This window comes from Erithacus rubecula (genome assembly GCF_903797595.1).
Source record: "Erithacus rubecula genome assembly, chromosome: 18".
Taxonomy (NCBI): Eukaryota; Metazoa; Chordata; class Aves; order Passeriformes; family Muscicapidae; genus Erithacus; species Erithacus rubecula.
In genome coordinates this window covers 5,894,738-5,908,456 of record NC_136670.1, presented here as the reverse complement: position 1 = coordinate 5,908,456, position 13,719 = coordinate 5,894,738, and the positions used below count along the sequence as shown (strand labels likewise).

Sequence of the window (13,719 nt, the reverse complement as noted above, 5' to 3'; positions counted from 1 at the left end):
CTAGGAACATATCTGTGTAGAGGTGTGTTCAGTGGACTCTGATGTTTCATTTTTGTCATGGTCGTGTTTCTGAAAGGGAGCTACTGATAGAGTGACAGTGTTTGATTAATAACAGAATAAAGAATTTGTTTCCCAATTTTAATCCAAGTAGCAGGTTATGGGTCAGCAGTAGGTAGTTAAAAAGTTCTTAAAAAATGCCAGTCTGGAGTTGGTAGAGCTCTGTGGGAACTCAGGAGATATTGTAGCTCATCCCTGGTACCTCTTGTGGAAGATCTGTCTGGTGGAAGTGAACTTCAGTGGCACTGTGCCCTTTGGTGAGGCAGAGCAGCACAGGAATACTCCAGGAGTGGCATGTTCACTGCCTTGAGCAGTTTGTTTGAAACAACTGAGTTGTAAATCTGCCTGGCTGCTGTAAGTAAAGCAGCTGGAAATAAGGATGATAATATCTGACAGGAACAGGCAAATCTCTCTGGCCAGAGTTGTAGTTTTTACTGATGCTCAGCTTGTACTCTGTGCTGGAAAAAGAGAATTTTAGTTGTTGAATTCGTGTAAAAGGCCATTCCAAAGCTATGGTCAGTGTAATGATGGTATGCACTTTCCTCACTGTCAGTGCACTGTATTACTGTGTTTAGAAGTTAGTGGGCTGATTATTTACATTAAAATACAAAACATTTTTAAAAAAGGATAATTAATGTTTTACCTAATGGTTACACTTGCAAAAAGTAAAGCCATGGCATTTGTGTTTTGTTACTATTTTCAGTGTTTGTTTAATGTTTTGTTTTCTAGTTCTTATGGCAGCGTGTTCAAAGCCATCCATAAAGAAACAGGGCAAGTTGTTGCAATTAAACAAGTTCCTGTGGAATCTGACCTGCAGGAGATCATAAAGGAAATATCCATCATGCAGCAATGTGACAGGTAAGTGTGCACTGCAAAACCCTTTATTGGGATGCAAGGAAAAATATCACCTGTGACCTGGCATTTAATCAAATAAAAGCCACCATGTTGCCTTAAATGTTTTTTAAAAGGCTGGACTTGTACAATCAAGTTACCTGGTATCAACTGAGTCACCTTAGCTGACCATTTGGGTAGTGCAAAGGTAAGACAGCAGAAATGTGGCTTGCAGCAGGAGGGAGCCCTGAGCTGAGTGGGGTAACCCTGCACTTGCTGCCAGCTCTGCCCCAACACTGGCACTTCTTGGGCACTGGGGGCTTGGTTGTGTGCTGAACAGCAGCTCCCGTGCCCACAGGGCTGCTGGCTTCCCAGCAAGGCCTAGAAAACTGCTAGAAGGAGGTGTTCTGTTTCTTTTTTCAAGGGCGTGTGGGTGAGAGCCACCAATGCATGACTGCTCTTGCATGTGCACGGCCTCGGTGCTGTCACCTGCTCGGGTGGCAGGGCTGTCCTTCCTGGTCCTGCTCTGCCTTGCAGGCTCTGCTGCAGTGCAAGCTCTCTGCTCAGCTGAGCATCCCCAGAATAACCTGCTGGCAGTCTGTGTGCTGATGGCTGTCCCCCTTCGTTGCATGTTTTGATAGGAAAAGATGCTGCAGTGATTTAGACAGTGAAAAGCTTGTGGGTAGGGAAGACCCTCTCAAAGTCCAAGGCTGAAGGTTTAAAATACACTCATTTCTTCTGGTTGTATGAATCTGGCCTTAGGAAACACTACTTTGGAGGAGTTCCTGCATGGAAAACCATTTAAAATGAATTACATGAGCAGTATAAAACTGTGGTCCCAGTCACTTACTCTGCTGCATTCCACTCTCACTGTAGTTAAATGAAGATGACTTAGGGGCTGGCAGCAGGGTGTACCTTGAAAAGAAATTGTTCCTGAAAAATCTTACTGCATAACTTGAAATGCATTAGTACTTTCTCTTAAATCAAATATTAGTATTGTGAGGCCTAAAGTGAGACCTTACAGTTGTGAACAGCAGAAGGAGTGAATCACTGGAGCATCACATTTCCTGTGCAAGCATTAAAGGACACTGTGCAGTGTGACTGACTTGCTAGATTTAAAGATTTTTCATTAGAAAATGTTCATCAGAGAATAGATTAAACACACTTTTGTTCCTTAGCTCTATTCCCATCAAATCAGGGGCAGTGTTTGTGTTAGTTTCTACTTTACCTTTTCCAGAGGACATGTGGTTTTTCTGAACAGTGTACTTTACTAGGCTGTTTGCTTTTTGGGCAGCCAGACACTAGATGAGACAGAGTCTTAGGATGTACTGACATCCTAAAATATATCCTGGACTAAATTGAAGAGACAAGTAGGTTCATGTGGTGGTGAGGGAACATTTGCCTTAGTGAATATAGTAGCTATTTTCCAGCTTTCCTTTGTTTGCAAATGTTCTGCAGCAGCTTACCAAGCACTGCTGTGGCCTATTTCCCATTCCCTTGTCCTGCCCCAGCACTGACCCCTGTGTAACCTGGTTCAGGAAGCTGAACCAGACTGAAGGCTAATCGTTCTGTTTCCGTGGGATTTGTTGGCCAGTTCAGCTCCCTGCAGTGACTTACTGGCAGGTCATATGAGCCCTGCTGTGGGAACAGGCTTGGCAGGCCTGGGGAGCCTTGAGCAGAATTCTGGGTGTTCTGGTATTCTTCTGATCTGAGTTTCAGCACAAAGTTTCTAAAACACACTTAGGGTTTCTGCAGTGTGTTGTGTTTATTCAGTGATGCTGGTTGCTGCTGTCTGACCCTTTGTTTTATCCTTTTTTCCCAGTCCTCATGTGGTGAAATACTATGGCAGCTATTTTAAGAACACTGACCTGTGGATAGTGATGGAATACTGCGGCGCTGGATCCGTGTCTGACATCATTCGCTTACGGAATAAAACTGTAGGTCCTTTCTCCTCTCAGTGCATGGATGGGAATGTGCTGTCCAGCAGCTCCAGGAAGCTGAGTAGTTAGGGAATAATTCTCAGTGTTCAGTGCCTGACACAACCATTGGCCATGACTTGAGATGCAGGTCCTTTGTTCCTCTGAAAATAAGAAAACTGATTACACTCAGTTTTGGTTATCTGGATGATTTAATTGGTGGAGCAGGTTTTGGTGTATTGACTTTCCTGAAAACCCAGATGGATTCCAAGTCAGACCCTATTTTGCCTTACTTTGGTTATTGTAGGGTAAGAATTACCAGTTGAGAACAGGTTGAGAACAGGTTAGGATGTGAAATGTGGCAGTGTGTATATGTGTGCTGGTTGTGATCTAATTCTGCTGCATAGTGCTGTAAGTCACTAACTAATTCCCCGCTGGTATGGAAACCTTTAGTGAAAGCAGTTAAGTAGCAATTAGTGAATCTCAGTAAAGTACAGACCAAAGCACAATAGTGCTGTGTCTCAGCTCTGGTATGTTGGCAGTAACTCTTCCCTTCTTCAGCTCACAGAGGAGGAAATTGCTACAATAGTGCAGTCGACACTCAAAGGACTGGAGTACCTGCATTTTATGAGGAAAATTCACAGGGACATCAAAGCTGGAAATATATTGCTAAATACAGAAGGACATGCTAAACTTGCTGATTTTGGAGTGGCAGGACAACTTACAGTAAGTAAAACCAGAGTGGCTGTGTACATTTCAGTTTACCTTTCTAACCTCTGTGTGTGTGGTGGGGTTGTAGAGATTGATAAATTGTTCATAGCTGGTTTTTAGCACTTTGCATCAACATGAGATGCTAAACCAGCAGCAGATTAGAGTAGATCTTCCTCTATGGAGGCTGTTACAACTAAGTAATTGTCTGCAATAGCATTTGCTGCTTTTTTTTAGGATACTTTTAAATTCTGTGAGCATGTTTTAATTGTTCTTTGCAGGCTTCCATGTTCTGGTCTTGCTGAGTTGAATAATCTGCATGTGTGCAGGATAATTAGGGTGATAATTCATTAATGACTGTTTGTGGCTAATACAGTTGCCATTGTGTGGATCTTTATCCTTCTCAGGACACCATGGCAAAGAGGAACACAGTCATAGGGACCCCATTTTGGATGGCTCCAGAGGTGATTCAGGAAATTGGGTATAATTGTGTGGCAGACATCTGGTCCCTGGGAATCACTGCAATAGAAATGGCTGAAGGAAAGCCACCCTATGCAGATATTCATCCCATGAGGGTAAGGACTGTGGCCTTAAATATATTGCTATATGGGAAAGGTTTGATATCATAGCTGGCTGAATCACATATCAGCATGCAATCTTGCTTTTAATGTATAGAACAAGTTGTTTTCTGTCAGTTTACTTTTGGGCACATAATGGCTCAGCCAGTTATGAGCACCTAGTGAGAAAAGTCTGTTTTCCTGCTGCTTGATCTCTGTGAGCAGATCTTTGTGTTATACTGGCACAAACTCCTCAGAGGCAACACCTTGAAAAGTCCACTGTTCTTTAGAACCAGCATGTGTTTGGGTGTATTTGTTGAATTGTTGGTTTTAAGCTTTGTTGTGGAAACCTGAACTACTCTTCTGCTTTCAGGCAATTTTCATGATTCCTACCAATCCACCTCCAACATTCCGGAAGCCAGAGCTGTGGTCAGACAATTTCACAGATTTTGTGAAGCAGTGTCTTGTGAAGAGCCCAGAGCAGCGAGCCACTGCAACCCAGCTGCTGCAGGTCTGCCTTTTCTTAGGAGAATATAAGCTCTGGGGGAGGCTTGCCCAGGGTAGGCTGTGCTGTGTGGCTCTTGAGAGATGTTGGTTTCGTTTCTTGCAGCTCCTGCTCACTTATAGATTTTACTTTTTAATAACTCATTTCAAAAATCTCACACTCAACTTCAACTTTTCAGTTCTTCTCTAAGAATCAATCTGACTTCAACTTCCTTTGTCTTCTCTGGGTTGTTTTTGTTGTTTTGGCTTTCAGAGTTTGTTGTTGATTTGCTGGTTTGGTTTGGTTTGGATTTGTTGTTTTACTTTCAAATTCCCACGAGTACTAGCCAAGAAACTGTCTCTTAAAACACAAAACAGGGCAGGCTAAATGGAAGTGGTTGCTCAGAATGTTCCAGGCATGGTAATGGTCTGTGTAATTGGTTCTTGACAGCTAAGCTAAGGAAAGAAGTAAGTAGAGCTGTAGGAGGTGAATGAGCCCAATGTCTCACATCATTTGTGCCCTCAGAGCTTGATGTTTTTTGGAGGGGTGGAAAGTCTAACAGAACTGGATTTTATTTTAGTAATGTTTCAAGTTAAACTTTAATTTTATTTGAAGTAGGCCTTAGTAACAGAGTTTTACTGTTCTGTCCTGCTTTGGATGCAGTGCTTATTTGTTTTCAAAATATTTCACAGCATCCATTTGTTAAAAGTGCCAAAGGAGTGTCAATTCTGAGGGACCTGATTAATGAGGCCATGGACATCAAGCTGAAGCGCCAAGAGGCACAGCAGCGTGAGCTCGACCAAGAGGATGAAGAAAATTCAGTGAGTATTTAATAGCACGTGTGGAAAGGCCAAACTCTTGCTCCTTTCAGAAGGCTTAACTGCTTGGGGTTTTGCTTTTGCAATATTTTGTCCAATTGCCAATGGATTTGACTTAGTTCTGGAGTTTTCTGCTTTATGATTGTGTAACCCAATGCTCAGGCTGTGTTTGGGTGGGACAGGCAGCATGTGTGGGGTACTGTTCACCTTACAGTGTAGCTTGAGAGCTGGGATTGAGTAGGGCTACAAAGTCCTGTATGCAGAATAGATTGATTTTCCCAGTTGGATTATAATATTTGTGCAGTAGTGAGAATTTTTTCCTCGCAGATTCAGTCTTAGGCTGCTCTCCTCATGTAGAATAATAATATCATCTCTGATGCACTGTGATATAAGTCTGTTGTGTTTTACTATTGTGCTTTAGAACATCCCTTATAGAAACTTTCTTCTACACAAGAGCAACCGACAGAAGCCTGAGGTGAGGGCATGGGAAGTGTTCAGGGCTTGCTGTGGATTTCAGTTTGACTCTTTGTTTCAGTGGTTACAGCATGTGAGTTTGGGAAGCATGTTGAAAGCTGGTTTTTGAACCTCTGCCTGCTTCAGCCTGAATAAATGAAATGGGCAACACAAGTCATTGTATGCCAGCCCTGCTCAGGGGTGGCACTTGGGCAGCATGGTCCACAGTATCTGTGCTGAGCACATTGTGCATCTGGTTTTGCAGTCTAGGGCTGGATATTTATTCAGTGTGGAAGATTGGTCATGTTGCCATGATGTCAGTTCTACTGTCCCTACCCTGAGTTTTGTCTTTGCCATCCCCTCTTCGTTTCTGACTGACCTGGGATCACAATGCTGAGAGCTGGTGTCTGTGTAGTGGAGTTGGGTCCTCTCTGTTGGTCTCTGTGTTTTCCTGAAGCTTCTCTACTCAGTGTCTGCTAGCAGGAAAGCTTCCCAAGCACTTCCCAAGTGCTGTGGAAATTTCTGATGTAGTCCTTTATTAAATGATGTGTAACTAACAGATTTATTACTTCCTATCACCCACTCAACTCCACTGAAAATTAATTCTCCTCTGTTAACATCTTGTCTAATTTTCTCCTCTTTTGCTGCTGGTTTTGAGGTTGGGAAGTAAATTTTATAAACACCCTTGATACGACAGGTAAAAAGCTGGGGACAACAGAACATGGAGAGGTGACTTCTCTTTCCATGGCATTGAGATGGAGTATTACAACTTGATGTGCAATACCTGTATGTTTTCCTTCTAACACCAGTAAGGCCATGGTCACATAAAAGAATGTGAACTTCATTCTGAGAACAGACCATGAGCATCTCATCTAAGTGAGATGCCTAGAAACTCTCCTATAAACCTAAAAAGGGATTCCTGTTCATGCAGTTGGATAGCTGGTCCACATTTCCAAGAAACCAAATGGATTGTGGAAATCTTGACCCTGTTCTTCATGAAATCCTAGTCACAATACACACCTAGTGAGGCACACACCACCCAATGAACCTGCCAGGAAGTTGTTCTGCCACAGTTTGATTTGGAGAGGTTGTGTTTTCCTACAGAATCAGTCTCCTGAGCCTTGGCAGCCGTAAGTCCAACTTTTGTTATTAGTCCCTTTAAATAACTGGGAAGATAAAAAGTAATTTTCATTGGAAAAAGTTATCAAGCTTTGATAATGTATTTGAATCTTTTTTAAAGATTTGCAGATGTAGTTAATTTTTCTTCAGTGCTCCTGAAGTTTATAATGAGTAAAACTGCCTAAATGTCAAAAATAGGGAAAAAAACAGGATGAGGGGCATTTCTTTCCATGTTCCACATACTCTTCAGACTTAGACCTGGTGCTGTCAAGTTAACTGATGACTCCTCAGTGAGCTGTACCACTGGAAATGCAGGGTTAGGGTCAGCTCTCAGAACTGCCTGCATGAACAGAAACACTAATGACTGATTGAGTGTTCTAATCTACTCTTTACAGACACTTCACCAGCTCAGAAATGAGATACCACTTGCACTGAGAAGTTTCTGCTGATTATTTATCTGTTCTCTTATTTATCATGCTGGCAGAAAAGTATTCATTAGTTTTCATTACCTGTTTGGAGATGACAGGGAGATAATAAAGTGCATAAACCCAAACGTTGCTTCTGTGTGTGTGTGTAAAACCTCTGAATCAGTGTGACTTTCCAGGCATTGCTCATGGGGCTTCACCACCATCACTAAAACCTGTTTGTGGCATGTTTGAACAGGAGGAGGATGAGATGGACTCGGGTACCATGGTGAGGGCGAGTGGGGATGAAACTGGCACCATCAGAGCTGTGAACACCATGAGTGATGGAGCCAACACCATGATAGAGCACGATGGCACCCTGGAGTCCCAGCTGGGCACCATGGTCATCAACACTGAGGAGGAGGAGGAGGAGGGCACCATGAAAAGTAAGACTTCTAGAAGATTACTTCAATCTTTGTGTGGGCTGTGATGTGTATTCCCAACCTGCTTTGATATTTTTATTAGATTATTGTGGTTGTAAGGAGCCAAAACTCAGGTCAGTGCTCTCTGGCAGTAGAGAAACCTTTCTAAGCCCAAGTTTCAAGCCATGCTTTGTAGTCTTGCACTTGGCATAGCTGAAGTGCACAATTTCCATAAGCTTTTGTGTTAATCAAGTAAGATCTGATTTTAGCTAGTAGTTTGGAGGTGGTTTTTTTTATCAGTTCTATTTTGCAGGTTTTGTATTTTTCGCAGAATGTAGAGGGGGATTGTAACAAGGGGTTAATCACAAAAAGTGTGTTATTTTAGATGATGATGTGGCTGTAACCTGGCCTCTGAAAGCAGTAAGTCTGTTTTAGGAGTGATGCATTCAATGAAGAGACAAATTTATGAAATGACAAATATATTGCAGGCTTCCTCACAGCAGGACATGCAGGAGGTGGGGTTGACACGTCTCTAGACTGGTGAGCTGCTTTGGTGTTACTGTAGTCACTGAGGACAGCCCAATCAGCTGTGTTGCTGTTTCAGACATTCAAGCTGAAATCCATGTTGCCATAAAACAGGAAAGCTTACTAAAGCCACAAGCCTTGTCAGAGGATGTGAGATTTAAAATTATTTGACTGGTAATCTATGGAAGACCCTACAGCTTGAGCTGGAAAAGGGTTGGAAATGTTTCTTTGATTAAAGAAATGGCAGGGAGAGCCTTCCCTGAGAATTATGACTACAAGAAAAGCAATCTTTTCTGAATTATGGATTCTCATAGAAATCCATTCCCAGTGGTTTGTTAACCTCACAGTCCTGAGGCAGAGGTAGGCAGGGATGATTCAACTGGCCAGCCTGGAGGTTTGTTTGCTCAAGGACTGGGGAAAGTGCTGACTGAGGGCTTAACAGTGTAAGTATGACCATCACATGCAAGGCTTGTTCTTTTGGCTCTGGCACTGCTTCTAAAAACCTCCTTGGCCTTCTGATATTGAGCCTTTAGCTGTTCTTCATAGGAGTCTGGAAAAATCCTTTCCTCAGGAATTTCTGTGCTGAAACCTTCTTCCCTGTCATGACCCTTTGAAGCTTGTGAAATGATGTTGGTTTTGAGAGGGAGATTTCAGCAGAATCCCTTTAAAGATTTTTCCGAACTTTGATAAGCATGATTCAGCACATTAAAACCCAGATGTGTCAGTGATAAACATGATTCAGCACATTAAAACCCAGAGGTGTCAGTCCATGTAGCAGCTTGGGGCAGCAAAGAAAAAGGTCAGTCTAGCAAGGAGGATGGATGCTTAGAGCAGCTAAAATGTCATCCAAAGAAAGGCACATTTCAACAGGATTAAATAAACCTGGTGAAGCTTCAGCTTCTTTCCCAACAGACTGCACTGATAGTTTCTCATCATCAGTGTGTACTGTTCCATTTCATGGCTCTCAGTATCAGAGGTTTTGCTGTCTGGTGCTCCTGCACTGCCAGCACTGTGTAAGTAAAGCACCTCTGGAGTTTATCTTCGGTGTTTGACATGTGCTTATCTTCTCCCTATCTTTTTGAGGCTGCAGTGCTTGTAACTCAGAAGCACCCAGTGCTGTCTGTGGTGTTCAGAGGCTTGAGGAGATGCCTTTGATAGAGTCTCTTTAGCAAGGACATGCTGTGGTTTTGAGCAGAATCAGTGATGAGGATGCAGCAGTGCCTTTACCACAGGGCAGGCTCTACCCTCCAGAGGGAGCTCCTCAACAAGCTCTGACACCTCCAGAGCTCCGTGACTGGAAAGTGGAGCTTTTATTTTAAACCCTCCTTACACTTCAAGCTCCTTGAAGACTCTGTTCTTCAGCTGCTGCAGTGTTCCCAGCCAGGTGTGTGGCAGGAGGTGTTTGGAGGTACTGGAGGGGTGGCTGGCACAGGGACCCCTCCATGGCCATGGGCTTCACACCCTGTGAACCCACTCTGCTGCATTTTCCCTGCTTGTAGCTTCATTCCAGCAAATCTGGTATTTGTATGTCTGCTATCTGTACCTTCACACCCTTTTCTACTCCTCCTTGTGTAGTGTAACTCTTTGCTGCACAGAGCAGTTCTCAGTTTGGTTTGGGTATGCATGGCAGCTTGCCCTTCATGAGGATTCCCTGCAGTTCCATTTTTTCATCCTGCCATTTACATATTCATAACATTCAGTTAAATGCATTTGGCCCTAAAGCTCATCAGCCTGCTGCAGAACCCTCTGGAGAAAGTGCTCTTTGTAATCTTAAGTATAATAATGCTGTATGAGAACAACTGAGTTTTTAGGAGCTTCATTGAATCATATTTTTAAAGACATCTATATATTTTTTGGGAGTTTGTGTTATGACTCACAATAGAACCTATTTTTAAGGTTATAAAAAACTTCTCTTTTGTTTTTTACATGGAATTATAGTTTCCCTAGGTGTCCTGGGCTTTTTAAGTGCAGGTTTCTGAAGTTGTGCTCTAGCCCTTCTTTTTAATTAGAAAAATAAATCTGTATCTTAAGTAGTTTTTTGTTTGGTCGTATTTCTTTTTAATGTAAAAAGTGTGTAGAGTGTTGTATTTCAGTGTTTTATAGATAGGATTGTCTTAGAAAACTCTAGCAAACAACTTCCAATAGCTTTGAAAGTGCAAACAACTTCCAGCAGACTTGAAAGTGATTCTTGCATAAATCAATTTGTGACTTCTTAGGCTCAGAGGAATCTTAAATTCCAGTATTTTACATTGTAGGGGAAATTTTGTTTTGCAGTCAATTGAGCTGTAATTGTGTTTGCTTAAATTCTTTCATTTGCTTGGCTTTATTCTGGGCACTCAATATAAATAGTCAGGCAGCATTAAAAATGTCACTGTGACATTCTGTTACATGTTCTGAAAGCACTCAAGTGATTGCCTGAGACCACAGATACTAAATTGTGCTGTGACACATTTTACTTCTAAATCGATTGCTGAAAGATTACTTATGGATTGCAGTTAAACCATTCCAGGAAAACTTTAAATGTAGCTGGAGAACTATAGATGAGCAGTGATTTGTAATAACAGACATTTCCATTGTGCTTGAGAGCTGGAATAACTTTAGAGCTGTTAATATGTCTGGAAATGTCCTTTTTAAATTTTTCTGTGAGAGAATATATAGTGCTAGTAAACAGTGAAGCATTTTTTACTCTTTATGCTTTTACTCTTCCTTTTTCTGTTTTACTTGCTGTACTTGTTTAGATAGTGGAATCTTGGCATGAATTTCTCTCTTTGATTTGAAGAGTGGAACATAATTTTATAATAATGTTGCCTTCCTTGAACACTGCAATATGATCAGATCCAAGTGAAATTGGATCTACTTTGTCTAGTACTATAGTCTGCCTTATTTTCTCTGTTAAAGTACATCTTGTTTGTTCAAGCACCAAATAATTGGTGAATTATATGGAGAATGCAGAACTGCCAGCAGCAGTGTGAGTTGGGCTGTCTGGTGTTGGGGTTGAGATGAATGAGGAATCTGGAGATGGGAAGGACTGTGGGTGTGGGGTATTTGTGGCACTCATTCAGTATAGTGGCTGGTGCAGAGGTAGATCAGAAGCTTTAGTAACACTGTTGTCTCTACCTTGATAATGTGATGTACTGGTAAAAATTCTTTAGAGTTTGTAAATGTTCAAAATAAATAAATCCAGGCTTCATTCTTACACAGTTTGAGGTGGTTTGGGTTTTGTTGTGCTTTTACCATGCCCACACTGCTGAGCATGGTTGTGTCATTTTAAAAAGTATTTCCCCTTTTGAGGGGGAATTGGGCTTCATTAGCAAATTAAATGAGCTAAGATGCAAACTTGGCAATTTCCTATTTGAGAAATGATTCAGAGTAAGCTTGTCATCTTGGTGGCTGTGTGAGACATCTAGTGGGTCACACTTAAACCTAAGCCAGAGAAATGTTTCTGCCAAGACTCGGGAAACGTTTTTTCCCCATGAATTAACCTGAGATTTTTCACTGCAAAACCTGCAGGGTGAGCAGCAGAATGAGAATTGGTGGCAAGAGAATTATGTGATTGCATTAATATTGTAATTGAGTAAAGTGTTAGTGGTGTATAGCTGGGGTAGCCATAGATGATGATATCTTTAGTTGTCCAGAGAAGTGCAGTGGCACATTATCCAAATTGCCCATGGAGAATAACTCCACGTCTTGTCAGGATTTACATCATGTGTGCGTCAAAGATTCTGGCCAAAGGTTCTTGTTTTGCCTCTGGTTTTCTCCATGGACAATAATAGCTCTTTGCAGAAGCTTCCCACTACTTAGTGTTACTAATGTCCAGTGGTGCAGTTCTGTGTTTAAAGCAAATTGGTCCATTTAGTCATAATTGAACCATAAAACACTCCCAGCATTATGCATTTAAATAACATGCTGCTTATACAAACTCCTACATTGATTAAATTGTTCTCGAACTGTAAGAATCATCCTACTGCCACTCTTGGGATGTGGAGAATACAAATCTGCACAGAGAAATGCTCCTGGTGCTTTTTGACTTTTAATAGCAGCCGTGCTGGCAAGCTTGACATAGGCAGTGGCCAGCAAAATTTGCTTAAGAATATTAAGCTGTGTGAACATGCAGACAGCATTTCTGAGGGATGGGAGATGATGTGTGTGCTGCCATTTGTTGTGGGGTTTTTGCTGTATGTTTTGTTTTTCTTTTTGAACACTGGCCCTAGTAATTGAAATGCTGGCTCTATGCAGGCCACAGAATGAAGAGAAGTTAAATCCAGGATCTAAGGGGGATGCTTGTCTGCCTTTGGTTGTCCAGCACATTTGACAGAGCTTCATTGCTAAGACAAAGTTAACTATCTGTTTATCTTTTCAGAGGTACTGAAATTGGAGAAAGGATGTATGAGTTTGATAGAGCTATTTTTGCTGGTTTTATTAGTTTATAATTGAACACTCCTGTATTTAGTAGGGTGGGGGATAGAAAGTAGGTTGTTTTTTTTTTTTCTGGACAGAAGCATTCTTCTTGGAAAAGATGGGAGGTGTGATTATAACAGGGTCCTGAGCACTGTGCAGGAGGTGGTGTGCTTAGGAGACTCAACCAAGAAACAGAATAATAGTAAATCACTTAGTAAATACATCTCTGTCCCATGAACATTTATGCATTTGCACATACAGGCAGGCTGGAGCCTACCTATCTCTTCTAAGAATAAACTCCCCACTGGATCAAAATAAATCCTAGAGAAAGCCTTACTCCTAAGCAGGAATAAGAAAAAGTGTAAACTCTTAAATTCCTTCATTGCAGAAGTTCGAAACCAAATTTGTTTCTACCAGCAGATTTTCCAGCTTCAGGGGAAAAGAAATGTTCATTGCAATGTTGTTTTCTGCTCTCTCTAGATAAGCAAATGAGTTTCTGGCTCATGAATAGAAAGGGAGTGAGGAAGTGCTTACTTGGTTCTGTGCCATCTGGGGAGCCTGAGCTGTCACCCACAGGTGCTGCATGTGAAGACTACATCCCTGCTGATGAGGCTGTTCCTCATTAAGATTTATGAGGAGCTGAGCCAGAGGATGCAGAATAGGAAATGTTCACTTCTTTCTCAGTGCTCCTTCCCATCTCGCTGCCTGCCACGTGCTGTGGCTGCTGGACTCAATTAGCAGCTCAGGCTAATGAGGTGAAAGACATGAGGTGGCCACTGAAAATCTGTGATGGAAGAAGAAAGCTGCTCTATATTTATAATCATGACTGAGATTTAAAGCAGAGCAGATATAAAAGGAGGAAACCTGGCCTTAAGCACCCTCAATTACTGTGAGGATTTCCTCCCCTATTTTTGGAAGGGCTCTCACTGTAGATGTCACAGCTTTGGGTGAGTGTTGGTGCTCTTCTCCTTAGATGTCTTTCACACCTTACTCATTAAGAGATTTGGGTTGATTTTTATGTTCATTT

The 13,719-nt window shown here is 41.9% G+C and overlaps 1 protein-coding gene across 2 annotated transcripts in view; it reads left to right on the top strand.

Moving 5' to 3' along the window:
- Positions 1-13,719, top strand: part of STK4 (serine/threonine kinase 4) — a 258,859-nt gene that overhangs the window by 215,852 nt on the left and 29,288 nt on the right. The window contains exons 4-11 of one of the 2 annotated variants that reach the window (XM_079321945.1): positions 787-915; positions 2,711-2,825; positions 3,366-3,530; positions 3,920-4,087; positions 4,443-4,580; positions 5,246-5,374; positions 5,793-5,846; positions 7,607-7,793. In XM_079321945.1, coding sequence (XP_079178071.1) covers positions 787-915; positions 2,711-2,825; positions 3,366-3,530; positions 3,920-4,087; positions 4,443-4,580; positions 5,246-5,374; positions 5,793-5,846; positions 7,607-7,793 — 1,085 coding nt within the window. The remainder of the gene's footprint in view (positions 1-786; positions 916-2,710; positions 2,826-3,365; positions 3,531-3,919; positions 4,088-4,442; positions 4,581-5,245; positions 5,375-5,792; positions 5,847-7,606; positions 7,794-13,719) is intronic. The other variant, XM_079321946.1, reaches the window with a different exon arrangement.